Raw genomic sequence first — 27,916 nt, forward strand, 5'->3', positions numbered from 1 at the left:
CCTCCGCTCTGCCTCCAACCGGCTCAGCCTGGGCCTCTTCCCAAGCATCTGCTCAGGATCACCGTTACTGCTGGACAGTGGAGATGACGCCTGTAACGTGAGGACTTCCCAATGCCTTCCCCTGCGCGCACTCCATCATTTATCCTCACTCCTTCCTATCTGTATCTTGTCTTCCCTTCACCCAGGCAACCCCTGCCTCCCCTCGCCTCCCCTCTGTAACTCCGCTCCCTCCGCTGGTAACCAGCGAAGAATGGTCCTTTTCCTGTGAAGGCCTCTTCCTGACTTTACCACCGTGGCCTTGTCTCTTGGTCCTTTTGCGATTGACTGATGTCACGCAGTATCGCGGTGCCCAGGTGACCCCATCCTGAGGTCTGCCACAGCTTCGTGGTGATCTTTCCTGCGGTTCACGTCCCTATGTAAGTCTGTGCCCAAGCGCCTTTCTCCATCCTCAGGGACGCGCGTTGGGCGCTTCCATCTTTTTGCCAATGGGACCAGTGCAGGGATGGACACGGCTGTGCAGATCACACTCCTGGGCGACTCCTAGTTTAGAAGAGGGATGCTGGGGCCTCTGAGAGCACTCCCACTTCTGGCAGCTTGAGGTGGCGCCCCGCGGGGTTCCCCGGTGCGGCACCACGTTCCGCTCCCACCCCCCTTGCAGGCATCCCAGGCTGTCAGATCAGCTTGGAGGTTTTAAAACGCTGGAGAAAGCAAGAGTTACTTGGTCCCTAACATTTTAAAACGTTTCCTTATACTTTGTGATCCCATGGACGTCTGGAAACAAGAGAACACGTCTGCTTGTGGGAAGTTCAGCACAGGCTCGGGTGGGACTCAGTGACCTGGGAGCTGGGCACCTCTCTTACCTGTGATCAAGGACCGCGGGGAACTCTGTGACCGGGAGGCTTGGGGAGCAGTCAGGGAATCTGCAGGATCAGCATGGGTGGGCGGGATCATTCATTTTGGTTTGGCGGGCTCAAGGAAGGGGTCCTTCCCTTCTTTCTCCATCAAATACACCAGTCCTTGCACAGACACCACCATGGAGTTCGTGACAGCTGCTATCTCAGAGGGGACCGGACAGGTGCGGCAACCCCATCAACAAGGTCGGCCCCCTGTCAGGTCCCGGTCGTTCTCTGCGTGCTGCCAGCTGAGGCAGAGAGGGAGACACAGACAGTGAGAGTAAAGGTCTCCTCGGTGGAGTGAGGAGCAGGACGCTCTGCTTTGGGCATTGTGTGTCCTCAAGGGGAAGAAGGAAAGCTGGGGCTGCCGTGTGACTCAGCACCGTGGGTCCATGTTCCACAAGAAGAGGACTTAACTATTTATGAACCAATGTAGATTGTTTTACCGTACTTAATAAAAAAAGACATCCCTAAAATAAGCCATGGTGTGTCTTCTTGAGGAAAAATAAGTATAAGACAGGGCCTTATTTGGGTGGAAACAAAGTTTCTTTCCTGAATTCCATGGGTCAAGAGCTCTTGTCTATACCAATGTGTGTACTCTGGTCTAGCCGGATGTGTAAGGTAGAAATGGATCCTGGTAGTGGGTGGAGGAAGCATTCAGGAACTAGAGCAGAGATGTGTTTTGAATGGCAGCATGATTATCAAGAAAAATGATTTTCACACCAAAGGAAGACTGTGAAGACTTGGAGGAGGCTAGGGATGGGAGGCGGGGGTAAGGAGAGGAGAGGGACGAGAAATTGTGGAGGGAGGGATGAAGGATGGGGGATGAAGGATGGGAGGGGAGGAAATAGATGGAGAAAGACATTGATGGAGACGGTTTATGGTGCCAACCTAGCCAATAGACACATGAGGGATTAATAAGGTTGCAGTTTAATTGAAGGGCAAAGAGATAAATGGATTGGTGAGCCTCGTCCTTCCATCTCTTGCTCTCTGATGAGTAGATCAGTGTGCGGCTGCTGCTGCAATTTGTGAGCTACACTACTTGTGGGACACCCAATCCAAGGATCCTGTTTCTATAATTTGAGGTTCCTTTGAGACCTGTTTTGCCACACTGCTGGTGTATACATCCCTTGAGCTGGGGACTGTTGGACCCTGTCATCTGGCTGACTGTTGGTGACCTGCCCTGCCATTTGCTGCCTGTGTCCTGATTACCTGTATTGCTCTACAGAAGACTCAGCTGTCTGCTTCCTCGACTTGCACTTGACAGCCCTCGTGAGTTGAAGGACTGCCAGTATATTAACTGTCTCCCGGAAGTGAGTTGAACTGAACCATTTGTACTATTCTGTGGACGAATTAGCTGTTCATTTCATTGTGTTATATCTATCTAACATCATCCGGGTCCTGGTTTTGTTTCTCTAGAGAACCCAGTGTAAAACTAGTGGGATAGTATTAGTGACTTGATAGGATGGCCCTTGCAGCTACACAGAACATGTTTTCTTTTTTAAAAAACATATATGTATACATATACATGTGTGTGTATATATATATATATATATATATATATATATATTTGTTGGGTTTTTTGTGGTTGTTAAACAAAAATAAAAGTGAAAGCTCACCACCTCACAAAATCTCCAGACGCAGGCTTGGATTCTTCAGTGACATCTAAGTTCATTTCAGACATATTAAATAAAAACACTCAGAGAACATTTGATTTACTTGGTCACAGGATTTTTGGCGTTTCCTTAACTTTCATTCCCAAGTGAGTGTCTGGGAGCACAGAGAGAGTCTCTTTGTGGGACTTTGAGTGGGGTCTTGGGTGGGACCAAGGTGACCCCAGTTCTGGGACTTGCAGGGATAGTGTAACGTTAGGGCTGGTGGGCCTTAAATTTAGAAAACCCGAGGGCCCTGTGACTCAGGGCATCCATGACCAGGGAGCCTGGGCTTCCCGCATTTGGGAGTATGGGGGACACTGCGATCAGTAGGTCTGAGGAAGGCAGTCTGGAGATCTTGAGGATCCAAGTGGATGAGAGGATTTGTTAGGTTTCAGGGGTCGGTACTAACTGCATTCTTGGCTTCTCACGATGAAAGCATTCACACCGATGCCCGTTTTGTCACCCATGTGGTTTTCATGAAGGACAGGACAAGTGTCAGGTTTGACAGTCTGAAAGGGTTCAGAACTGGCCCCGAACAACCACGTGGAAAAGAACACCCATGCATGTGGATCTTGGGGGGATCCTAGGAGGCCAGAGGCCCAAGAACCCTAGAGGCTGATAGCATGTGGTCCAAGTGGCTGTGGTTCCCCAAAAAGGCCCTGAGCGACTGCATGTGCACCCCCAGGGAAGAGAGACCTCCCTGCTCTACCTACCTAAGTGAGCATCACTGAGCATGCTCCCTGCCTTTGTGCTAACACATCCCCCTGGCTAGGGGAAAGCGTGGTTGATGGTATTGGTTTACCCCATTGGCTGAGTTACGCCCACCAGGGTGATGTCATGAGCCTGAGACTAGTTTGGTCCTCCCATGTTACCTCCTGCCTGGCTTGGGAGATTGAGTGCAAGCATGCTCAGTTTGATGTCTTCCTAGGATTCTAATGGTTGCCTGATTTTTTCCATTCTCCTCTAAGGGGGCTTTACGGGCATGGGAGGGACACCCCTGTCCCTCAGCTAGTTAGCTACCACATCCTTTTAGGGGACCCAGGGGGGTCTTCTCTTCCCCTTTTTTCTCCTTCAAATGTGCATGAGGAGCGCAGTTGGGTGAGGGGAAAGGGCAGAGAGGAGCAGGGGAGGGCTGGGGCTCCCAGAGGAGGGGTGTGGGTGTGGGGTCAGGAATACACACAGTGGAGCCCTTGGCTTTTCCCAAGGACACTCAGTTCCACTCCCACCCTCCCATCTGGGGTACCGCTGGAACCTCCACCACTGAAGGCCTAGCGGTGGGCACAAAGGTGGCCCAGTGTCTCTGACTTTGGGCGGCCAGGGGACCAGACGGGACCCAGGGCAGTTCCTGAAATGCTGTAGCACAGGGCATGGCCTGCCCCCTGCTCCCTTCCGAGGTTGCTCCCAGTCCTCTCTGCAGATGGATGCACTTCAATCCACCCTGATCCCCTAGGAGTCCAGGGGGCCTGCACTCAGTCCCACCCAGGCAAGACGGAGAGTTGGGGTTCAGGTCTCTTCTTCTGAGCACTTCTGTGAACGGAGCCCCGAGGGTACAGGGTGAGTGGGGAGGAGAGGGGTAGGCAGACCCAGGTGTATGATCAAGGGACAGTGAGTCAGTCATCCCATGGACAGGCCATCCTCTGGTCTCAGGGGTCTGTCATCTCCCCCACAGCACGCAGTTTCTTGAACCTCAGGGATTCAGAACTCCCACTCCACCTTTCACCAACTGGACCCCCACAGGAAGGCTCCCCCAGGCACCATATCCTGGGCCACGCCCACATGGGAGTACATTCAAACCTTCCTGTGCAGGAGCTTTATTGAGCCACGTTTTACAGAGTGAGAGGCAAGCAGGTCCCCGGAGGAGCCCCCACCCTGTCCCATCTCTGGGAGGTCATCAGACCTCCCCTCTGTCCTTCTCAGATATCAAGGGAGGGACAGGACCCTCAGGGGGTGGCAGGACTGGCACTGTGCAGGGATGGAAGCAGGTGATGGGCTCAGTGAGAGGCTGGCATTGGGAAGGGTGCATGAGGTTCTGCAAGCTCTTGGGAGGCGTGTTTGTGTCAGCAGCGTCCTTGTCCCTGCCTGGAGCCTCAAGCAGGTAATGGGACATACTTGCGGATCCAGAACAAATAAGATGTCACTTGGGTGTAGACTGCAGGGTATCCTGGCTCATCACATATTGGATGACTCCCACTCACCACCCCAACCTGGACCCATCTTTGGTTGATATGGCAGACCAGGGGTCCCCCAGAGTCACCCTGTGGAAAGAAAAGGCAGAGAGTGGTCATCAGGATCCCTGAGGGCTGAGAGCAAGGGTAGGAAGCAGAGTGAGTCAACAGGCTGGGACATAGGGTCTCACTTGGCAGGTGGTCTTCCCAGGGCTCCCCGCACACAGCATGTCATTCCTGACATCCACTTTGATCCGTCTGTACCTGCGTTTGCACGTCTGCAAGTCCACGATGGGGACCTGCACCTGCTGCAGGTTCTTGTTCCTGGGTAGGGGAACTGCAGGGAGGAGTGGGCGGGTCTCAGCTTTTGGGTCTGGGGATTAGCCCGGGACCTCCACACAATGTCTACCTTGCTCCTGGGAGTTCCAGATGCAGGGGTCTGGAGACATCCTTTTGGTCTCCGTTTCCCTACATGTACCCTGGGGCTTCGCATCCCCAGCTGTCATGGAGGAAACAGAGGCAGTGGGGAGCTTCCCTACCCTGAGGGATTGGGGCTGAGCCATCAGAAGAAGGGTGTTCCAGACATGCAGAGTCGGAGCCCTGGGTCAGCGTGGACTTGCAGCACTGAAGGCAGAGACCTTGAAGCACATTGCGCAGTCCGTCTCAGCCTCCTTTCCCACTATCACCACACACACACCCCTCAAGATTCAGGGAGGGCAGGGACCCGGAAGGCCGTGCAGGGCCTGGTACAGAGTGATGCCTGAGCTTCCCTCCCTCCACATCCAGTCTCTGTCCCTTAACTGTGTCCCTGTGACTCATTCAAGACCAGCCTCACCCATAACCCTCCCTGAGGGGGCCATGCTGTTGAGTCCCTGCTCATGCTGTGCCAGTCTCCACTGTGTCCCCAGAGCCCCGATTCCCATCCAAGCCCAGTGCTCCTGACCCTTACCACCAGAACGAATATCTCCCCAGCCGGTCACGGTGCAGTTGGTGCCTGGAGGGACCCTCAGTCCTGGATGAGGGAGGGCGACCGGTCTCACAGTGGCAGGAGACTGCCTCACGGGGGCCACCAACTGGAGAAGTGCAATGTCATTCCCTTGTGCTATACACTGAGGAGTATACTTGCAGAGGGTGAAGACCCTGGCCACATTCTGGTACGAGTTACTCTGATAGAGTTTTACTTCTCCCACTTGGACGCGAACTGGGAGAACGTGTCCATGTGACCTGAGGGAGAGAAGACAGGAAGCTGGCCAGAGGCTGAGAGAGACCCACTCACGCAGCCCCAGGGGCCTCTGGGCATGGGGTACCGGGGTGGATTCCAGGGGATGGTATCCCTGTCTCTTTCCTGTGATCCCTCCACCCAAGAAACACCACAGCACCCACCATGTGCCCCAACTAGTCAGAGAGTCACATGGTGGCAGGAGAGTCACTCACATTACAACACAGTGGGCAGCAGTCAGCACCCACTGCTCATGGATCAGGGAGCCTCCACACGAAAATCTCCACGGGCCACCCCATGGATCAGGGTTCCACAGGCTGACCTGCCATGGCCACTTCCCAGGTTGAGCATCGTGTCCCCCCACAATGTCCATAAGCTCAGTCTCCGGGCCCGGAGCTGGGGGGGCAGAGTGAGGGGTCATCAGGGATCCAGCCCTCCCAGCCCAGAGTTCAGCTCAACCTCCTGCTCAGATCCTCCCCATGTGCAGGCATGAAGGAGGTAGACAAACATGTGTGAATGAGGTCCCTACCCCACACCAGCACTGTTCCCTAGACGGCAGATGGGGGCTCAGAGTCAGGGTGGGCATCAGAAGGGGTCAGGACTCACCTGGGGTCACGGGCACAGAGGCCCCCAGGCAGACGAGGGTCAGCAACAGCAGCCACAGCATCTGCGGGGAGGGGAGTTCCTGTGTGAGGAGGAGGGGCCCCCACCCCAGGGTCTGGGAAGGAGAGGGCAGGAGTGGGCAGGCAGCCTCCTCACCTCAGCCTCCTCACCTCTACAGCTCTCTGCCCCAAACCCTGTCCTAGCCCTTTATCCTTCCAGCCCAGGAAGCAGTTGGGGGAGGCAGCCTCTCCGGGGGCGGGGCATGGGAGGAGGTGCAGCTTCTCCTTCAGGGCAGGAGCATCATGATGGGGATTTGTGTAAGTGGAAGCATGGGCGGTCTTCTCGGCTGAGCAGAGAGCTGGGTGCTGGGTGCCTCAGTAGGGGAAGGACAGCACACAGTGGACAAATAGAAACCAGCATGCTGGGAAGACAAGAAATTGGACAAGGGCAGGGCTCAAGGGGGGAACACTGGGCCCGAGACCTGGGTGATGTGGAGTCAGCCCATGAGACTCCCTTCCGAGTCCCCCAGAGGCTACGCCCCTCCTTGGAAAGGACATTTGTACTGGGATCATAGTCCAGGGCCTGGAGGAGCCACCCTCCCTCTCCTTGCGGATCAGAATCTCCCTCCGCTCCTGCCCCAGGTCTTCCTGAGCAGGAACACTGCTGACCCAGGAAGGAAGGGGACCTCGCAGAGACCCTAAGTGTCTCCCTGTCCCTACTTTGAGCGGCTTGCTCACAGCCAGGGCCCAGAAGAACTTCAACTGTGACCACATCTCAGCACCACTGAACACGCACCCTGGGGCTCCACTGGGGCTCAAGGTGACCACCAACTTATGTCTCTGTACACAGCAGAGTTCTGAACCTGGGGACTGACTTGCCTGGTTTTTGCCCGATCATTTCTCAAATAGCTGTTTCCTCAACCTTCTGTGGGGTGGGGTTTGCGGGGGAGCGATCCACTTGCAGTGAGGACAGGGATCTCTGAGTTTGGACAGAGGCCCCCTGGCAGGTAACCACCCACCACATAGAACAACTGCTGCTGCCGAGGTCCTCTAGCCTGAGACTGCATCGGGGAGACCCAGTTCCACAGGCATTTGTAAGACTCCGTGGCCAGACCCTCTGAAGAGAACAGCCTCGCCCTGCTTCCTAGTCGGCTGTGTCTGGAAATTCTGCTGGACCCTGGGCCCCACGGGAGATCCTGCTGGCACTGGAAGTACCGCTGGCATAGCTGCCCGCATCGCAGCGACACGCCAGCTGCAGCATCTGCACCACTACCGGCCCACACGTGGTGTAGACACTTATCTCACACTTCACCTCCGTCGCCTCCCAGTCTCCTGACTGTCCTTCACCTGACCTTTCCCAGAGGCCACACACTCAAAATCTCACACTGGAGGGGCTTTGGGGTCTGGGGTCCTCACTTAGTGAAGAGTACTAGATTCCTCCTGGGGCTTGGGGGGGAGCACTATCCCCATGGCCCATGTTTCCCCATGGACGGAGGCACTGCTGCTGGCGGCCGCTGTGCTTCCTGTCTGAGTACTCTAGTTGAGGGTCTGCTTCATGTTGACCATGTGCCAGCCATCCACACGTTCACTAGGGTTTGTCATGGGATTGCCAGAGGTCCTTTGTCAGGATGGCTGTGTCTGCCACCTTCCTCCGTCCAGCCCTCGGTCAGCTCTCAACTCTTCCTCGAGCCGTTCCCCAGGGACTGAGGGTGGGAGCCTTCCTTCTAGCTCACTGTCCGTCCGCATGGCTGTTCTTATGAAGTGTCCTTCCAACCCTCTGTACATTGTATCACTTTTTAAAAAATATTTTATTAGGGGCTCATACAACTCTTATCACAATCCATACATATACATACATCAATTGTATAAAGCAAATCTGTACATTCTTTGTCCTAATCATTTTCAAAGTAAATGCTCTCCACTTAAGCCCTTTGCATCAGGTCCTCTTTTTTTCTCCTCCCTCCCTGCTCACCCCTCCTTCATGAGCCTTGATAATTTATAGATTATTATTTTCTCCTATCTTGCGCTATCCGGCGTCTCCCTTCACCCTCCTTTCTGATGTCCTTCCCCCAGGGAGGAGGTCACATGTAGATCCTTGTAATTGGTTCCCCCTTTCCAACCCACTCACCCTCTACTCTCCCAGTATCGCCCCTCACACCCTTGATCCTGAAGGTATCATCCACCCTGGATTCCCTGTGCCTTCGGCTCTTATATGCACCAGTGTACAACCTCTGCTCTATCCAGACTTGCAAGGCAGAATTCGGAAAGTTGTAGTCGGGGGGAGGAAGCATTTAGGATCTGGTGGAAAGCTATATTCTTCATCGGTGCTACATCGCACCCTGACTGACTCATCTCCTCCCCTCACAGAGGGGATCTCCAGTGGCCGACAAATGGCTTTGGGTCTCCACTCTGCACTTTCTCCTTCATTCACTATGGTATATATATATATATATATATATATATATATATATATATATATATATATATATATATATATATATATATATATATATATATTTTTTTCGGGGGGCAATGATGCCTTATACCTGGTCCCTTTGGCACCTCGTGATTGCACAGGCTGGTGTGCTTCTTCCATGTGGGCTTTGTTGCTTCTGAGCTAGATGGTCGCTTGTTCACGTTCAAGCCTTTAAGACCCCAGACAATATCTCTTTTGATAGCCGGGCACCATCAGCTTTCTTCGCCACATTTGCTTATACACCCGTTTGTTCTCGGCAATCGTATCATGGAGCAGTGCAGTCAATGATATGATTTTTTGTTCTCTGATGCCTGATAACTGATCCCTTCGGGACCACGTGGTCACACAGGCTGGTGTGTTCTTCCATGTGGGCTTTGTTGCTTCCAAGCTAGATGGCCGCTTGTTTATCTTCAAGCCTTTAAGACCCCAGACACTATCTCTTTTGATAGCCAGGCACCATCACCTTCCTTCATCACATTTACTTGTTCACCCGCTTTGGCTTCAGCAGTTGTGTATCACTTTTTTAGCACTCTTTTCTCAGGCACTTTGAGTGTTACTTGTAAATATTGGATACAAGTTTTTATATTTGCAAATATTTTGTACTCGTATCTGGCTAGAATTTTCTTTCTCTCAAGAACGTGTGTGTACGTGTGCGTGTCTGTACATGTGTGTATGTGTGTGCACATGTGTGTGTCTGTGTGTGTGTGTGTGTGTGTGTTGAGAATTTCTTCGGGGGGGAGAAATGCTATTTCTCCCAATAGTTTGTAATGACTTGTGCTACCTCTTGGGTGGTACCTAGTCTCACAAACTTCTCCCACCTTCCCTCCCGCCTGGGATACAGCCTCTGGCTGGACGAGTGTTTTACATCCACCTTTGGGATTTGTTGTCACCTGGCCCATCCTCTCCCAATCTTCATATTTCAGTTGTTGATGGCTCAGACCAGGGAACCATCTTGAGCTGTTATTTCATATTTCAATTGCCTTTCTTTTGCATCCTTTCTCGCCTCTCTTCCAGAATTGATATCTTCCTGTGACCTAAATAAGATAAGAACCTTATCAGCCTCTCACAGCCCCTGGTTCCCCCCAAATCTATCGTGTTGAGGTTCTCAGGACGGTGAATTCTTAGTGTGTGGCTATTTCTCGCTTTCCTGGGGGCTATCTCTTCTTAAAGTTAAGAACAACCATGACCAAGATAACCGTCCTCCTTACCAAGTCTTCCTCCTGCAGGGCCTCCTGTCTGTGTCTGTGCTCTGCTCTCAGAGCTGGGCCCAGGGTGTGTCAGAGGGGACAGATGCCGGGAGCCTGGGAGATCCACGTTCTCATCCTGAACGAAGGTTTCCTGGAGAGAAGGCTCTAGGTTCTGTGTCAGTTTGCTCCCTGCTTGTGAATGTTGTCTGATTGTGAACGTGAATGTGGACCAGCTGTTGGGAAGGTTGCCATAACTGGAGTCTTTTGTCTCCCAAGGAGCTAGAACCCCCGTGTGGGAAGTGACGGTGGAAAGGGTTACAGTCTCGGGAACCCACGGGGGCTGCTCTACCCTGTCCTATAGGGTTGTCCTGCGTCAGCATCACTCGATGGCAGTGACTGTGCCTCGGTTGCTGATTTTCGTTTCTTTGATTGACAAACCCATCTCCAGTGGGGGTCTCTGACATGTGAGCTCCCTCTCTCGCTATGTGGGCGTTTTCTCTGTTGTTTTGACCCCTCCCTCGTCAAGGACATAGGTGGTCTAGTGGGCTGCATACAGTGGCATGTTGAGCTCAGGCCCACTGGGGGTGAGGGTGGCTGCTGGATTCAGCTGGGGATCACAGCCCCCTCCTTCAGTATCCATCCCCAGAGAAGGGGCACCAGGATACAAAACACAAATCTAACTAGAAAGGAGTTAAGAATTTAAGATGCTATGGGCAGACACCCCCTAGCCTCCTTGGAGCTTGGCTGACCCCAACCTGCCCCTGGAGCCAGCCCTGCCCCCAAGGTCCCAGGCTTGGGCTCAGCCTAACCAGGTCCTCGCGTTCTGTAAAGGGCCCTTCTACATGTTCCCCCTGGCTCTGAATTTGCTGGAGGTGTGGGCATCTGTGCCCCACCACCACCGTGCCCCAGGGTGATGCTCTAGAAACACTGGACAGTCAGTAGTTGGGGCATCAATCCTATGCTGCTTGGTCAACATTTGCTGGTCTTGGAGGCCCCCAGACAGGGATAGGTCCCTTTTGGCCCATCAGGAGTCCTGGGCTTCTTAGTTCTAGGGGTACAGGGTGTAGAAGTCCAGACCCCACACCCCATGAGGACAGGGTCTGGTGTTTTGTGGTCTAAGGGTGGGGGATGCCCCTCACTGGCACTATCATCTACCCCTTACTTTCCCATCCTGCCAGTCAAACACAGTCTGGAACCAGGACTTTCCTGGGCTTGGATGGGGCACAGGACACCTTCAAACTAGGACCAGGCAAGGTTCTATATATAGGGCCTGAGGAGGGAGCAGGAAGACCTGCCCTGTCTGTATCTCTGCCCACCCCCAACCTCCAACTCAGCCCCGAGTCTATTCTGAGCAGACTCTCTGAAGGTCCATCTGTCAGACGCCCCAGTCACCAAAGTCAGCAAGATCCCAGCTGCAGGTAGGTCTGTCTCCTCCAACGCCCCTCCCCCTGCCCCGTCCACAGCACCAAAGCTTCTGTTCACACCACCCATGACAGGGACAGAGGCCGAAAAGCGGGGTAAGCAGGAGCTGACTTATGCTTTCTCTTCTGTGGAGACCAGTTCCCCGTTTTCACACCAGCATTTATGGCTCCGTGTAAAAGTCCATTTGTTCACTACAGATGAGGACATAGGCACAAAGGAGCCCGTGCTTACCTGGCTGACTGGGCCACCTGCCCCTGCTGTGGGGACCTGGGTGAGGATCCACACTGGGGCAGAGATCGAGGGCCTCTGCCCCATCAGGCTGGCCCGGAAGCTCTACCCCCAGCTGTCCCAGGAAGACCCCTGGGCAGAAGTTGGTGATGGATGTGGAAATGTGCTCAGAGAAGGGAACTCTGGGTGAGAGAGCTGCACAGACCCTGGCTACTCGGGGCTCCTCTGAGGCCCAGGCCCCCTCTTAGAGCATGAGAGTCAGGGTAGATGCCCTCCTAGGCTGCTGGCCCCCAGCCCCTAGGTTCTAGGAGAACAGAATCCATGGGAGGGGAGGAAGGGTGTGGGCCGGAGAGTCATACTCACACCTGTGTGACCCCGAACATCCCTGCCTGAAATAAACTTCATTGCACCCACATCACCCTGTTGAGCCCCCTGGGCGTGGGGCACTAGGCCAGTGGGACAATCTGCTGCTCTCTGTGGGGATGCCCGGAGCCTGGGGTGGGATGACAGGGGCTGCATGGTGACCAGTGCTCCCAGGTGACCTGACACCCTGTGCTGAACATTTCCCATCCTCACAGGGTACAGTCTGTACTGTAGAGAGGCACCGCCTGAACCCACCAGGTGCATGGTGGTCCCTCTCTAGGCCATGCTTCCTCAGAGGGTGGCGTCACAAGCCACTGACCGCCAACAGCCAGTGGACTGCTGACCCACCGGGCCTCTCTCTAAGGCTTCTTCCAGAACACCAAACTCACCACCATCAAGTCGATGCCGACTCATAGTGAGCCTATAGGACTGATCCGCCCCTGTGGGTTTCTGAGACTGCAACTCTGGCCAGGACTAGAAAACCTGCCTTTCTGCTGCTGAGTGGCTGGTGGTTTCAAACTTCGGACCTTGTGGTTAGCAGTGTGACACATAACCACTCCAGCACCAGCGCTCCTCCCAAGGCTCCTTGTTCTAGGGCAGCAAGAGGTCCCCAGCACCCTCTCCCCTGCCCACCTCCTGCCTGCCCAGCTGCCCCCTCCAAGCTCTCAGGAGCTCCCTGGGGGAGCACCCCCAGAAGGAAGAAGGGTTAGTGCACGGTGTACTATCTAGATTAGAGGAGACCTTGGTTTGGGTAATGTAGCTGCTGGTTCACGACGTAGGATGCATCTTGCACCAGCCACACTGCGCTCCTCTGAGGGGGTGCTGTAAGGGAAACTAGGGCCGGACTGATGGGAAGTGCCAGGGGACCTTTATCAAGGAGCCCAGGTGGCACTGGGGAGTAAGCATGGATAGGGAATGGCAAGGCTGGCAGTTGGTTTCTCTGGGATTTACAGGCTCAGGAGCCCTGAGGGTTTCTCCTACCTTGGGGCTGCCTGCCAGTCAGCCTCCAGACTGTAGTGGGCTTGGGATTGCGCCAGCAGTTCTCAGGGCCCTGTAGCCTGGTGGGTAAGGGTTCGGCTGCTGCTCACAAGGGCAATGGTTCTAACCCACTGTGGGTGCCAGGGAGGAGGCCTGTCCCTCGGGCTCCATTAAAGTCTGATTCTGAGATGGCCGGGCGGTCCTACTGCGGCCTCGGTGAGTCCGAATGGGCTGGATGTGACGGGGTAGATTTCAACACCCAAATAGCATATTTGGGATGTTTCCTGTTTGAATACAACTCCTCTAAAACACATAGGGGGTACCTTTAAAAAGGGCTGCGGAGAACCAAGCCTGGTTGTAGACGCAGCCAGAGGAGAGAGCTCAGAGCCCTGTGATGGGCATCTTGGTGCCCCTCCTTGTGCCTGATGGACAACCGCCCTCAAGTCCCGTGACCCCACCACAGAGCAGAGGCGCTCAGTCACCGAGCACCCCAGGCAGATGCCTCCCTCCCGCCCACTATGTGCCCATGGCTGATGTCCCAGCAGATTGAGGCCCAGAGCGCCACAGGGCAGGTCAGAGGGCCACTTGGAGACTCTCTCATCCCAGGACCCCCGTAGATGGGGGAAGCTGAACTACAGACCATGGGTGAGGTGTCATTGATCCTGATCATCCACCAGGATTCAGCTTCACAGGTGGTTGTGAGTTCCTCCAGGCCAGCACCTGAGCCAGAGCGGGCTGGCATCTGGCCTGATGGGGTCACAGCCACATTAGTGCCATGCTCTGAGGACATGGGGATCACTGTGCCCCACTGGCCTGCCCTCTCCTGACAACTGCACCCTGAGAGACAGTGGAAGCAGGACAAGCCCAGGAGGTGCCCCACAGTCCAAGCCATGGCCACCCACACCAGGAGGCCTGATAGGGCCCAGGGACAGGCTGGAAGACCATGTAGGGCCCTGTAAAAGAGATTTCCCAGCTCTCCCAGCGGCATCACCTCCAGCCTCGGGGGCAGGTGTTTTCCATCCAGCCAGCATGCACCCACCCAACAACTCCCCCCAAACCTGGTGTGCAGGCAGGGTTCTGTCTGCTGCAGTGGGCAGAAGAGCTGGGTCCCTATCCCTCATCAGGACCCTGGACCAGCTCCAACACAGCCCGACCAGCTGAGCCTCACGCTGTGGGTACCCGGCCTCTGTACCCCGATTAGGGACCACACTCCATTATCTGTCAACTGTCGCTGCCTAAATGGGCATCAGTATCAAGGATCTGGACAGATAAGCAGAAATTCCTGGTAGCAGCCCAGACCACACCCTGCTGCCTCCACCCCCACAGACCCATTCTGGCTTCTTGGGATAAAATAAAAGGATGCACTAGAATTCAGAAACCTTTGGTGACTCTCACTAGGGACCATTTAGGAAAAGGCAGCATTCAGGAAAAAGTAGGGCTCAGTGGAGCCGGGTGACCAGGGCCCAGTCAGTGCGAGGATAGTGTGAGCGGGGGAGGCAGTTATGTCCAGGCTGTGACAGGGAGCCCTGGCTTGTTCACCTGTCAGACCCACAGGACCATGTACCATGTACTACAATGTATCCAGGGGGCCTGCCAGTGGGACAAACCTCCCAGGACAGGACAGGGACCCTCCTGCTTCCAGCTCAGTCTGTAATCCCAAAACCACTCCCCAAACTGTTCCTTCTGCTGATTTCCGCCAACTCAGTGGGTTCAACACACGGGGACCCCGAGCAACAGGGGAGCTGCCGTGGCCCAGACAGCTAGGCCATTCCCCTGAGGACAGGGGTCAAGCCACTGTCCTCCAGCAGCCAGGGGAGTGCTGACCCACTGGGCCTCCACTTGCTCTGGGCAAAAAGAAAGACTTCAACCAGGAAAGGAAAGCCCAGTGCCGTGTCCTCTCCTGGGGCCGATGGAGAGAGCAGGGAAGAGGCCGCTGACCCTGGACAGGGCTGGGAGTGAAATCATTTTATAGAACCACCTGGAGCCTGGCACCCCCTCCTGGTGTGTGCCCACACAACAACCAAGCCCACAGGGAGCACTGGGCCCCCATCGTAAGAACCCTGCCAAGAAGGACAGGGCCATCGGCCAAGGCCCACTGGACAGAGCGACCACATGGAGTGCTGCAGGACCACGAGCAGGGGTGTCCAGGCTGCAGGGACGTGCGCAGGTGGTGTGGGTTCCAAGAGAACAGGGGAACCAGAGGAAATGTCCCGTAGCTGACACTGATCCCTGTCCAGTCCGTGCCAAAGGGAGCCCCACACACATGATGGCAGAGGACACTGAGGGCTTGTGACTGGAGGAAACCAAGTGTTGAGGGAGCAGGGACCACCTCTGTTGCCTGCCCTGACTGTTGACCCTGCCTGTCTATGCTGACTATTGTCAAGGGGTATCTTGCTCTGTGAGGTGCTGCCTACAGGATCACACCTGTGTGGGGGAGAGGGGCTCATGGCTGGCCTTGGTAGGGGGCTGTGGTCACAGGGCCACAAAGTACCTTGGGGATCCCCCATGTCTGCCCCGGATACTGAAGGACACCCACCATGAGACGCACAATGACAAAAGTCACCTGCTTTCCATGCACTTTAATGACACACAGCAGTGGGGAGGGGATACGTGGCTCCCACACCTCCGCTACCTGGTCAGGTGAGAGAGGGAGCAATCAGGGGCAGAGGGAGCGGGTAGGGCGGGATATTAGGGGAGGCACATGAGCAGCAAGCTGAGGTGTGGGAATAGATGGGTTGGTTGCTCTGTGGCTTCAGCTCAGGGCTCCTTGGGAACAGCTGTGGATCCAGTCCAGGTAGTTTGTGATATGGGTGTAGATCCTGGGCCGGTCACACTGACCACACCTGCCTGCATCCAGGTGTCCTTCACCTTGCACACCAGGGGACCTCTGGAGTCATCCTAGGAGAGGTAGGGGGGTGTCACTGCTGGACAAGAGGCAATGGGTAGGTGAGACTGTGGAAGGTGGGTCCTGAGGGCTCTCGCCTGGCAGGAGTCATGCCCCTGCATCCCAGAGCACAGCATGTCATTGTGAACGATGTGGATGTTGTCCCCAGTGGTGAGACCAGTGAGGTATTTGGTGTCACAGAGGCTGTTTTCTGCAATGGGCACCTCCTCTTCCTTCAGGGGAAATGACAGTGGCAGGGGGGCTGGGGGACAAAAGAAGAGGAGATGAAGAATGCCCTGAGCTCTCACCGCCCCAGGAGGGTCTCAACCTCCTTGCTGCCTTGTGGCCGGGGGAGCTCTGTGCTGAGCACATCTTCACTGCAAGGTCTCATAAGGGGGGCACTGGCAGTGGGACCCCCAGACGTGGTCCAGGCTGAGGAGGACCCACAGGATTTGTGGAGGGCATCATGATGTGACAGGCAGAGCAGAATTCTACCCCCCGACCACCCCGCCCTCCCAGAAGTGCATTTCATCTGAGCTTTTGGATACGGGGGGGGGGGGCACCCCCTTCTGGCCCTTCCAATGACAGCCACCCGAGGGTCTGTATGACAGACCAGGGGACGCCCAGCAGGACCCAGGCTCATGAAAGGCATTCCAACACTTGGCTCTTGATCAGGGAGGAATGAGAAGGAGCCTTTTAGAAGCTCTGAGACCTGCCTGCTGGGGTCAGCACTGCTCCCTGACACACAGGCTGGGGGGGGGGGGGGCGGGGTTGTGTCAGCTGCCTGTAGTGGCCATCCACCCATCCCTGCCACCCTCCAGGTTGATCCTAAGATCTGTGTTCACTCTCTAAGGGACCCAGCCCAGGACCTAACTCCGGACTCATTTCACACACGGGTTAGAGGCACACAAAAGAAGGGCAGGTGGGTCCCTTGCACCCTGTCCCAGGGCTCCTGCTCTCTGAGCTGGGCCATGTGTCATGGTGGAGAGGATGAGGGGATCTCAGGGCCAAGCTCTCTGCCACCCCTGAAGCTACTTCCACTCCCCACGTCACCCCACCCGGTCACCCAGCACGGTGTCCCAGGGGGGAAGGTCTCCGAGGCTGGCAGCAGGGTGACCAGCTGCACATTGCTGGATATGTTCACGGGGTCCTGGAGCTCCAGCAGGGCAATGTCGGCGCCCCAATATGCGCTGTAGAAGTTGGGGTGCACGATGATCCTGCTGACTGGCAGAAGCTGGTCCTCGTAGTACAGGTGCTGCTCTAGCAGCTGTACCCTGAGCTCCGAGGTCTCCTCAATCTCCCTGTGGGGTGGGGCTACTTGGGGACTGGTTGTCCTGGGCAGAGCCCTGCTGGGCGCCCCAGCACACAGCCTTCGGTACTCACAGTCCGACACAGTTCCTAGCAGTCAGTACCCACTGGGGGTGCACGAGGGAGCCCCCACAGAAGTGCCTCCAGTGCTGTATTTGTGTCCGAAGGCTCACCTGCAGGTCCTCTTGTTCCTGGGGACCTCCTCTCCTCTCACGATGCCCGCTCCCTCCAGGCTGACGCTGGGGCTGGGGACTGGCTCTGGTGCAGCCCTTCCCTGGCTGGGACAGTCCTGGTGTCTCTGACCACCCCACCCCTCATCCTGGGATGTCAGGGAGGCAGAACCAACTCACCAGGGACAGCTGGGGCCCAGCCCAGAAGGAGGAACAGAGCCAGCACAGGCAGGGTCTGCATCTGGAGGAGCAAAGGGGGGGGGGCTGCCTGGGGATCTGTGGGGTGCAGGCTCTGAAGAAGGCCTAAGGCTCAGCCACTGACTCCACCAGACACCAGGTACTCTGAGGGTGGAGACCTACCCTGGCCAGTCTCTGCTCTCTGTGCCCTGTGGTCACTGTCACTCTGCATTTATCCTTCGGGTTTGTGGGGGGATGAGCCAGGCCAAGGGGTGCAGTGAACTGGGCCAGGAAGTACCCCTGCCTCTGCTGGGATGGTGGGGAGGGGACGAGGTGGGGGAAGGGGGCACTCCCCAAGGGGCCCCCCAGTTGCCATGGCTGGGGTTATCTGTGTGTCCATAGAGTGGGGCCTGTTATCCTGAGACTGTTAGGCAGATAAGTGCAGGGATGGGGATGTCCATTAACGCATGCCCAGAGAACCAAGCAGGAGAACAAAGAGCGGCGCACTGCACACACTCAGAGGCTCAGGTTTCCAGCTGGTGGGCATGGGTGGGCGCTAAACCTGGATTGGCCCACCTGAGCCAGGTGAATTCAATTCAGCTAATGGGGTCGATCTGGGGTCATCCAACACACCTCCCTGTGGAATCCTTGAAAAGGCAGGAGCCCAGAGGGGAGAGAGAGATCTTTGCTTGACACTGAGCAGTCTCCACCAGGCTGCAAGGTCGGGAGGAGTCCTATGGGTGCCTTGTAAAACCTGATACTTCTAACTTTCATAAAACTCAATTGGATCATGAACCAGGCTTCCGCGTGAATTCTTTCTCATGCAGCCAGACCCCACCACACCCCGTCTCAGACACACAGGCTCCTCCTTGTCCCTCTTGCCTCTCACCTGCCCCTATTACCCTGGGCCTCAGACTTCCCTAGGGGACACTGCTCCCTTAGGCATTCCAGCTGTGAGTTCCAGCTCCAGGCTCCTCCTGAAGTTCAAGGGCTCACACACGGTCTGGGGACAGGCAGGATAAACCAGTCACATTCCCCACACTCATACTCCCAGAGCCATATTGGTGGGCGTGGGGGGCTCTTTCTGGATATCATTGTCCTTCAAGGAACTCTCTGATTGAGTGGCACCTGTGAGGCAATGGCTAGGATTGGTTCATACTGGACCAATCAAGACCCCGTCCTGAAGATGCCTCTTCCCCAACCATGTAAGGGCACTGAGTCCAACTTTACCTTGAGGGGTGGCAGTTCAGAGAGGACAGATGTGTGGATGCTCAAAATCCCAGGACGACCTTCTCTGAGACAAAGAGCCCAGCATCCCCTTGAGCACCTGACCTTGTCCGAGTTCTCGTCTTCCCAGCACGCTGGTTTCTATTTGTCCCCCTTGTGCTGTCCTTCCCCTACTGAGGCACCCAGCATGCAGCTCTCTGCTCAGCTGAGAAGATGGCCCATGCTTCCACTTGCACCAATCCCACATCATGATGCTCCTGCCCTGAAGGAGAACCCCACCTCCTCCCATGGCCTACCCCAGGAGAGTTTTCCACCCTCAAATGCTTCCTGGGCCAGGAGGATAAAGGGCTGGGACTGGGGTCAGGGCAGAGAGCAGCAGAGCCCTGTGGAGGTGAGGAGGCTGCCTGCCCACTCCTGCCCTCTCCTTCTCAGAGCCTGGGGTGGGGGCCCCTCCTCCTCACACAGGAACTCCCCTCCCTGCAGATGCTGTGGCTGCTGTTGATGACCCTCATCTGCCTGGGAGCCTCTATGCCCATGACCCCAGGTCATTTAGAAATTATTTAGAAAATAATTATATTGACATCCATTTTAGGCTTTTGGCACATGCATTTAGAATTGTGTACAAATTGTTCATTATGTTTCTGTAGTGATCTCAAAACAACTTATAGAATGCCAGCAACAAAAGAAAAAAACGTGGAAAGACCCAAAAATCAAAACAGGCTTACTGGTGAAGTAGACACTGGTAGACCCCCAGCCTTATGGCCCTTGGTCACCTTTCAGGAATGACTATGACCTCACTCCCCAAGGCTACTTTTTCGTGAGGCTGTAGACAGGTCTGTAAGTGGAAGAATGACATTAGGGGGATACACACACCTTTGAATGGTCAACCCTTTGAAATCCAAAGGACAAAGTGCAGCAGATCAGGAAGAATGGAAGAATGGAAGCAGGAAACAGAAGGAGGAAGTGGGACAAGTGATGGCATATTGAAGGGATTGCAATGAATGACATGGAACAAAATGCATAAGAAAGGTTGAATTGAAAATAGAAAGAGATGAACTCTGACATTCCCATCAAAAGCTATAAACACTGGCCCTGCCAGAGACTTGCAGTGATCACTGAATTGATCACTTCATGAAGTGATCACTAAAGATATGGGTGCTACAGCCAATGTGCTCCATTAATCAGATGGCTCCCAGCTATCAGAAACAGTAGTGTCTGGGGATTTAAAGGCTTGTTTTAAAACAAGGAGCCATCTAAGTCAGGAGTCAGCTAAGTCTGCCTGGAAGAAACACACCAGCCAATGTGGTCAAAATATTCTGAATAGTAAAATTCATGTTCAGAGGTGAGGGATTGTATTGGATCTTAAATTTGGAGTACTTGATTTGCAGAAGGCTATGAATGAAAATGTAGAGCCCCTAAATGGATTAAGTCTCCATTGGATTCTCTTGGTCCATTGAGCGGATATGTGAATACTCTTGAACCCAGATGGAGGGCATTGGAAAGTGGATAACAGCAGATATAATGAGCTTAACATTTAACACCGCACTCTTCATTTTCCCTTTGGACTTATTTTTAACTTTTTCTACTTTTTTTTTCTGATTCGTATTTTGGGGGGGCGGGATTGAGGCTTTTCTGTGCTTTATCTTGTTGTTGATGTTGGGTTTTTTGCGTGTGAGTTTTTTACTTAGGTGAAATCCAGGAGTGGTAGATCTAGAGACAGTAACTAGATGAATCATTTCTTAGGGGTATGGCAAGGGAGGTTGGAGGGAGAGGAGGAGCTAACCATAAAGGATACAAAAATGAAGAAAGTGTTCTACAATTGATTCTGGTGATTGTTTCACAATTCTCTTAAAATATATTTACACCATTGAAGTGTATGGTACATCAATTACATCATTACAATTACAATAAAGCTGTTTTTTAAAAAGAGCTATTTGAAACATTTGCACTGGCTTGACACATAAGCACTAAGAACCTGACACAACATCAGTGACCCTCAACTCGAATATTCGGGTGGAAAGGAAACACAGCTGTAAAGTAGTTGAGAGGCTCCAGAAACCAAATCAGCCTAATTTTTAGCTAACAGGCTTTATTAGGGAATAACCCTACCTGGGCAGAGTCCCACAGTAGGCAGCGTCAGAGCCGAGTGAGTGATTCCCTGGCCTATAGGAATGACCCTTTTATTGCCAGGAGACATGTGGCTGGGCTGGCCCTGGGACCATATCTAGTAAGGTGGTCAGGGATTGGGAGGCACTGACACGTCTTAGGAAGGCTGCTGGTGATTGGTGGACCCAGGCACGTCTACGCCCCTAGCCAAGTAAGGGAGCACTTCCTACTTCCTGGTAGAGCGCACATGTGGCTGAGTTCAAGTTCCGGAGAGAATTGCATCAGCCAACTGGTTAGCTCTCCATGGGTTGGGGGTTTATTGATTTAGCCAGACATCCCCAACTCTTTGGTGATAGGGAAGACGACTCTTCTAGCTAATTCCTGCTGGTATGGGGTGACGTTGGAGGGGCTTAAGGGTTGGGAATGTCTGGCTTCTGGGAAATGGGACTGTAAGTATGTAGAAGTTGCTGGTTAAGAGTTAGGTTGGTAATGTCCCTTATGCGGCTTTGGAGGAATCTGAAAAGACAAGGAACTATTAGCAACAAGAAGCAAATCATTACCAGGGATCCCATGAGAGGCATGAGCCAGGTAATAAGGGGGGCCTTGGAACAAGGATGTTGCCAATAAATCTTTTAAGTGTTGATTTTTTTATTTCATCAGCTATTTTGTGTAAAACCTTTACGTTTTGCTCGACCAACTCAGATTCGTTTATGTAATTGCAACATTCTTCCCCTAGGATCATACAGGTACCACCTTTGTCAGCTGTCAGCAAGTCTAACAACCGGCGGTTTTGGGTTACCTGTGACAAGGAGGTAAGCCGCCGCTGTAAAGAGGTCAGAGACCCTGCCATGGATTCTATAACCAGCTGGAGCTTTTTGTCAAAGTTTTCTGTTTGGATGATGCTGTGTCCTAGAGCCTCACTAGAAATTCTGACTGCTGCCAGGGAGGAGGCAAATCTGAGGCCAACAAGAACATGCAAAAATACGGCCCTGCGGTTTTGGGGAATGGAACTGGTTTTTAGATTCAACTGCCATGCGAATTCTGCCAGTCCATACACAGTAAGTTATGGCATTATGCTGACCGGAAGACAGAGGTGTGTTGTAGAACTATTAGTACACTTATTGAGGGTTTTGTTACACCAAAAGAACATACCTGAGGAGGCTTTGAGGGTACTTGTGACATGGTGAGTAGAGCTACATACTGGTCTTCTGGTACCAGGGGTGACTTATAGCATGCAGGATAAGTGAAATTTTGTTCAGGGACATGCACAGGGATGTTCGAAATGGGCGCTGGACAACCTATACTTTCATTAGACTGGGGGAAAGCTTGCGAGGGTATGGCCACCAACAAAGGGCATTGTAGGGAGGCAAAGAGGTAACAGGAAGAGTTGTTAATTTTTGAGGCCTTAAGAAGATCAGCAGCCTCCTGAATTAATGTTTTCCAGGTAAAGGGGTTTTCAGGGTACTTGGTTTGTACTGGGGCATCCATTACCGGTAGCTGGTTGGTTAAGGATTGTTTACTGTTTAGGATTTTTTGTGCTACCTGGTTTAGGTTATCAAAGCTCTTTGGGAGGATTCTTATATCCTGCCACTAGATTCTAAGGGTGCTGGAGGGCTTACTACTACACCACCAAGGATATAGCTTTCCCGTAACTCCTTATAGCCATCTGTCGTCCCAGGTGTCTGCAATATTGAGGTGATATGTTCCACATCCATTTCCTATGAACATGACTGTCCTGTCTAGGCTGAGTTCTGCATTCCAACCAGCACTGGGTGAATTTTGCAGGAGAAGTATGGGAATCCTCCATAAGTGTCCGGCCAATAATGGCAGTATTTTTCTGTTTGATCAAAAAGAAAACACACACTGGCATGGATGACCCGATAGTTATTGATTTTAGGGTGTCTGGGAAAAATTTATACACACCTGTGACTGGCACCCCTCGATGGCACAGTATCCTTTCACCGCTACATGTGTTTTTTTCACCGCTGTCATCCTGATAGGTTCGTGAACCACAATTCCCACACAAAAGAATTTACACAGGACTTTGATTGGCCTCCAAAGCCGCGTCCATGGAAACCAACACCTGAATAGAAAGAAACAGGAACAAATGACGACATAGCTGAGTCCCAAACAAACCTTTTCCCCCGTGTTCCAGTTGGCTGGAGAGGTTGCCACAAGACCTACTCAGAGAACACTTAAGAAAGGTGTGAAGGAAACGAAAAAGAGAAAACAGGCTGAAAACATTTAGGAGGAGATTTTTTAGTTACAGTGAAGTTGGACTGATGGGGTTAGAAGTCCACGTGTTCTCAGTGGACTTTGGTTCCAAAGGAGCTCGCTTGACCCAGGTGAGATGATACCACCCGGTCAGTCCTACCAGTTTAACTGCTGATGGGGTGGTGAGTATTAGTGTGTGGTCCTTCCCATCGTGGCTGGAGTCCAGGGCCAGGCACAGGATGAGTCTTCACCAGAACCTGATCCCCTGGAGATTAGGTTAAGAGTTGGGCATCCTGAAGAGGTGTTTGGGGAGGTGTTTTCCACGTCTGGAATGTGTTGGTCAGCGTGGGATGTAAGTAGGTTACGAAGCAAGGATAAAGTGGGTGAGTAGGCAGAAAGCAGAGTTTCATTTTGGGGTAAGGAATAGTTTAGGATAAAAGGGTGGCCGTATAATATTTTGAATGGTTTGAGGCCCGTGGGCTCCCGTGAGGAAGCTCAAAGATGGGTTGGGGCCACAGGAAGGAGGTCTGGCCAGGAGAGGTGGACTTCCAAGGACAGATTAGTTAGCTGGGACTTTATAAGTGTGTTAGCACGCTCTACCTTTCCTGATGGCTGTGGGTGGTAGGGAGTGTGTAGCTTACAGTCCACTCCCAGGGAGGCTGAGACCTGTTGGGTGACCTGTGAAATGAAGGCTGGACCATTGTCGGACTGGATAGAGTGTGGAAGGCCAAACCTGGGAATTATAGATTCCAGCAGAGTTCGAGCAATATCTGCTGTTTCCCAGCTGGTAGGGAACGCTTCGATCCACCCTGCTAAGGTGTCTACCAGAGTTAACACATATTTAAGGAGTTTATGCCTAGGAATGTGTGAAAATTGATTGCCCTATCCTCCGAGGGAGATGCCCACGAACTTGATGGAGGTTTCTTGGAGGCTGAATGTTGCTCTCAGAGTTAAGGGCAGTGCAAACTGTGCAGGTTGAGTGTAACTGTTTAATAGCCGTGTGGAGGTCTGCTGGGTCTATAAGAGACTGCAAGAAACGGAACAAAGTTTTGGGACCTATATGCAGGGTGTTATGAACTTCCCTGAGGAAGGAATGTTTCTGGGCCTGTGGTAAAGTAAGTCTGGTATTTAGATACATCCACCAGTCAGAGGTTTTAATAGACCCTCTTTCATAACGTGACTGCACTTCAGACTCCAAATACACCAGCTGCCAGTTATTAAGTGGAGGAAACAAGGGGCTGAGTGCCTTAGCTCTGGTGACAGGCCCCGTGTGAAATGTGTGTTGGTAGGCAGTGAAATCTGCTCAGGCATTACCCAGTAAGATGGGATCTTTAGCGGTTTCATGACTTTTGTAGTGGATGATGGCCACTTTAAATGGAAAGGTCAGAGCTTTTAGGATTTGTTTAATGTGAGCGCCATTTATTATCGGGGAACCATGAGTGGAAAGGAACCCACGCTCTTCCCAAATGGCTGAGTAGGAGTGAGCAAGTAAGTATGCATATTTAGAATCCATGTATATATTAACAGTGCACCCCTGGGCTAGCTTTAGGGCTTATGTGAGCACCACCAGCTTGGCCTTTTGGGACGTAGTTCCAGAGGGTAGAGGGGCAGCCTCAACTACCCCAGTGGAGGAGACAACAGCATACGCTGCCCATTTGACTCCATGATCGTCCACTCTGGAACTTCCATCCACGAAAAGGGTTAGCTGGGGATCTGGGAGAGGTTGAGACTGGAGGTCCCAGACTGGGTGGAGGTAGGGGTCAATGATTTCGGAGCACTGATGCAAGGTGGGTGCGGGGTTATGAATAGGGAACAACGTGGCTGGCTTAAGGCATGTCCACATTTGAACAGTAACGTGACTGTTGTCGAGAAATAGCAAATGGAACGTTTGTACGCAAGCAGCTCCAACAAAGATAAGGCACTGTGACTTAAAAGGTCTGTTAGCTGGTGGGGAGACGAAACAACCAGGGACTGGGAATGGGTGAATTTAAGAGCTTGCTTGGTAAGCTCTGCTGCCGCTGCCAGCGTGCGCAGGCAGGGTTGCCAGCCTGACAACATAACATCCAGCTGTTTGGACAGGTATGGTAGGACCCTAGGTGCTGGGCCATGCTCTTGATAGAGCCCCCCCACGGCTACACCCTGCCACTCGTGAGTAAAGAGTTGGAGAGATGCGTTAGCTGAGGGAAAGGCGAGAATAGGGGAGGAAAGTAAAAGAGTTTGATAAACCCCTGATGGATGATTGCAGGGTTGGTTAGAGGCCCTTTAGGAATTTCTTTGGCTGCTTCATACAGGGTTTGGCGATGAGTGAAATTAGGAATCCAAAGATGGAAAAACCCTGTGAAGCCTCAGAAAGACAATCTTGTCTGCAGTTTGGGGAGGGAGTAAGTCCTTTGTGGCTTGAGTACAGCAGGTGGTTAAAGATCGGCCTTCGGTGAGCGCGAAATACACAGGTAGGTGACAGTTTGGGTACACAGCTGAGCCTTAGAGCGGGACACCAGAAACCCCTTAGCTCCCAGGAAGTTTAACAGTGATGGACTGCAAACTAACAGATCATCTACATACTGCAGTATGGTACTCGGCTGAGGGTGGTACTGAAATAAGTCAGCTGCTAGGGCCTGCCCGAAAAGGGTAGGCGAATCTCTGAACCCTGAGGTAGGACTTGCCTGGCCTTTTGCTGAGCCTTCTGCGTCTGCAGGTCAGACCAAGTGAACGCTAAAAGAAAGTAGGAATCAGGGTGCACTGGGGTACAGAAAAAAAAATCCTTCAGATTCAGGACAGTAAAGTATGTAGTCTTTGGTGGTATGTTGCTTAGTAAGGTGTAGGGGTTGGGGATCACTGGGTGGATAGGTACTACTGCTCCATAAATAAGGCAGAGATCCTGAGTGAGCCTGTATTGGCCATTGAGTTTCTGAACTCGGAGAATAGGAGTATTGCATGAGTAATTAATAGGGACCAAAATATTATGTGTTAACAAGAAGTTGATGACAGGATGAAGTGCAAACATGGCCTCTTTAGACAAGGGAAACTGTGGGTGCAATGGAAACTGTCAGGTTTTTACAGGCAGATTCCAATGGGTGTGTGATGGAGGGCTATTGTCGGTGTGGATAAATCCCATACCTGAGGGATAGAAAAGCTGGCAGAGAGGTAGGACGAGCGGTTGGCTCCAAGGTGGCTATAGCAGCAAAAGGGAGATGGGAAGTGCGTGGCTCTGAGGCATTAAGGAAACGAAGGCTTTAAGGTGCTGTAAGATGTCACGCCCAAGCAACAGGATGGGACATGAGGGGATTATTAGGAATGAATCGGGAAAAGGGTATTGATTTAAGATACCAGGCAAGAGAGGGGTTTTTTGTGTGCCATCAATCCCCACCACGGTCACTGTGGAAGGGAGACTACACCCGCATATGAAGGAAGGACAGTGTAGGTAGCCCAATAAAAAAGAGGTGTTCAATAAAAAAGAGGTGGACTCGCCCACTACCTGGATGGTGACCCTGGGTTCAGCTAGGGTTATTGGGGTATCTAAGTGCAGGCATCTTCAGTCTCCTTCAGCAAGCCCCAGCAGTCCACCAGCCAGGAAGGACTGTGTTGTGGCCCCTGCTGACCCCGGCTACTGCGCAAGTCAGGGGAAGCCTGCAAGCGGACAGTCAGACTTCCAATGCCCTGTTTGGTGGCACATGGGTCATGGGTTGGTGGGGGGCATGGCTCGGTGGGAGGTTGGGGGTTTGGGCTTTGGTGGTCCAATGTCCGTCCTTACCGCACTTAAAACAGGCCCCCTGCGGGGCGGCATCCCGTTTTGTGGGAGGATCTTTAGCCCCACCCCAACCCCACCCCGGCCTCAGGGCAGGGAGCAGAGCCTGGGTTTGCAGCGCCACCTTGTGGTGCAGCCTGGACTCACGGCGGATTCAGCCACTTCCTCCAGGGCCTTCAAGACTTTAAAGGCCGTTTTTACCAGATCCTGCAGTGGGGTTGGGGCCCGTCCTCTGACTTCTTTAATTGTTTTCTTTATCTGGGGCTGGCTGAGAGATAAAATGAGAGGCTAAAACCACCACTCCGTCTTGGGTTTGAGGGTCTAGCTTGGTATGTAGGGTGAGCGCTTCCTGCAGGCGGTTTAGAAAAAGGGCAGGATTTTCATCCTTAGACTGCGTAACCTCTTTAAGCTTTTCAAAGCTGACTGCCTTATTAGACGCTGTTTCCATCCCCTGCACTAGGCACCTTATTAATAAATCCCTGCGGTTGCTACCCACTGCTCCTGGCTGGTAATTCCATCCCGGGCGGACAGCAGGAATGGCCGTTTGGCCCACCAGTACAGGATTATCCACCAGGTGGATTTGATCTGCGTACTGTCTGGCCGCAAGAGAAACTCATTCCCTTTCATCAGGCATTAAGGTGGAAGCCAGGACAACATCTATATTGTGTCAGGTAAGATCATATGCCTGAGCCAAATAACATAACTCCTTGATATACCTGCTATAATTGGCAGAAAAGGAGCCCGGTGGTTTTCAATTTGGAACAGATCCTGCAGGGAAAAAAGCACATGGACCCGAACCACCCCTTCAGTTCCCACCACTTCCCTAAGAGGCAAGAATGTGAAATGGGAGCAGCAGAGGGTGGTGAAGTGGGTGGGGCAGGAGCAGAGGGTTGTGAT

The 27,916-nt window shown here is 53.0% G+C and overlaps 1 protein-coding gene across 1 annotated transcript in view; it reads right to left on the minus strand.

Annotated features, from left to right (window-relative positions):
* Positions 1–4,635: 4,635 nt before the first annotated feature.
* LOC142422867 (tryptase delta-like) overlaps positions 4,636–27,916 on the minus strand; it is a 46,795-nt gene continuing 23,514 nt past the window's right edge. The window contains 6 exon segments of the mRNA XM_075528096.1: positions 4,636–4,803; positions 16,171–16,334; positions 17,108–17,373; positions 17,456–17,564; positions 17,567–17,632; positions 17,731–17,791. Of these exon segments, the coding sequence (XP_075384211.1) occupies positions 4,636–4,803; positions 16,171–16,334; positions 17,108–17,373; positions 17,456–17,564; positions 17,567–17,632; positions 17,731–17,791 (834 nt within the window).

The sequence above is a fragment of the Tenrec ecaudatus genome, chromosome 12 (assembly GCF_050624435.1).
Source record: "Tenrec ecaudatus isolate mTenEca1 chromosome 12, mTenEca1.hap1, whole genome shotgun sequence".
Classification (NCBI taxonomy): Eukaryota; Metazoa; Chordata; class Mammalia; order Afrosoricida; family Tenrecidae; genus Tenrec; species Tenrec ecaudatus.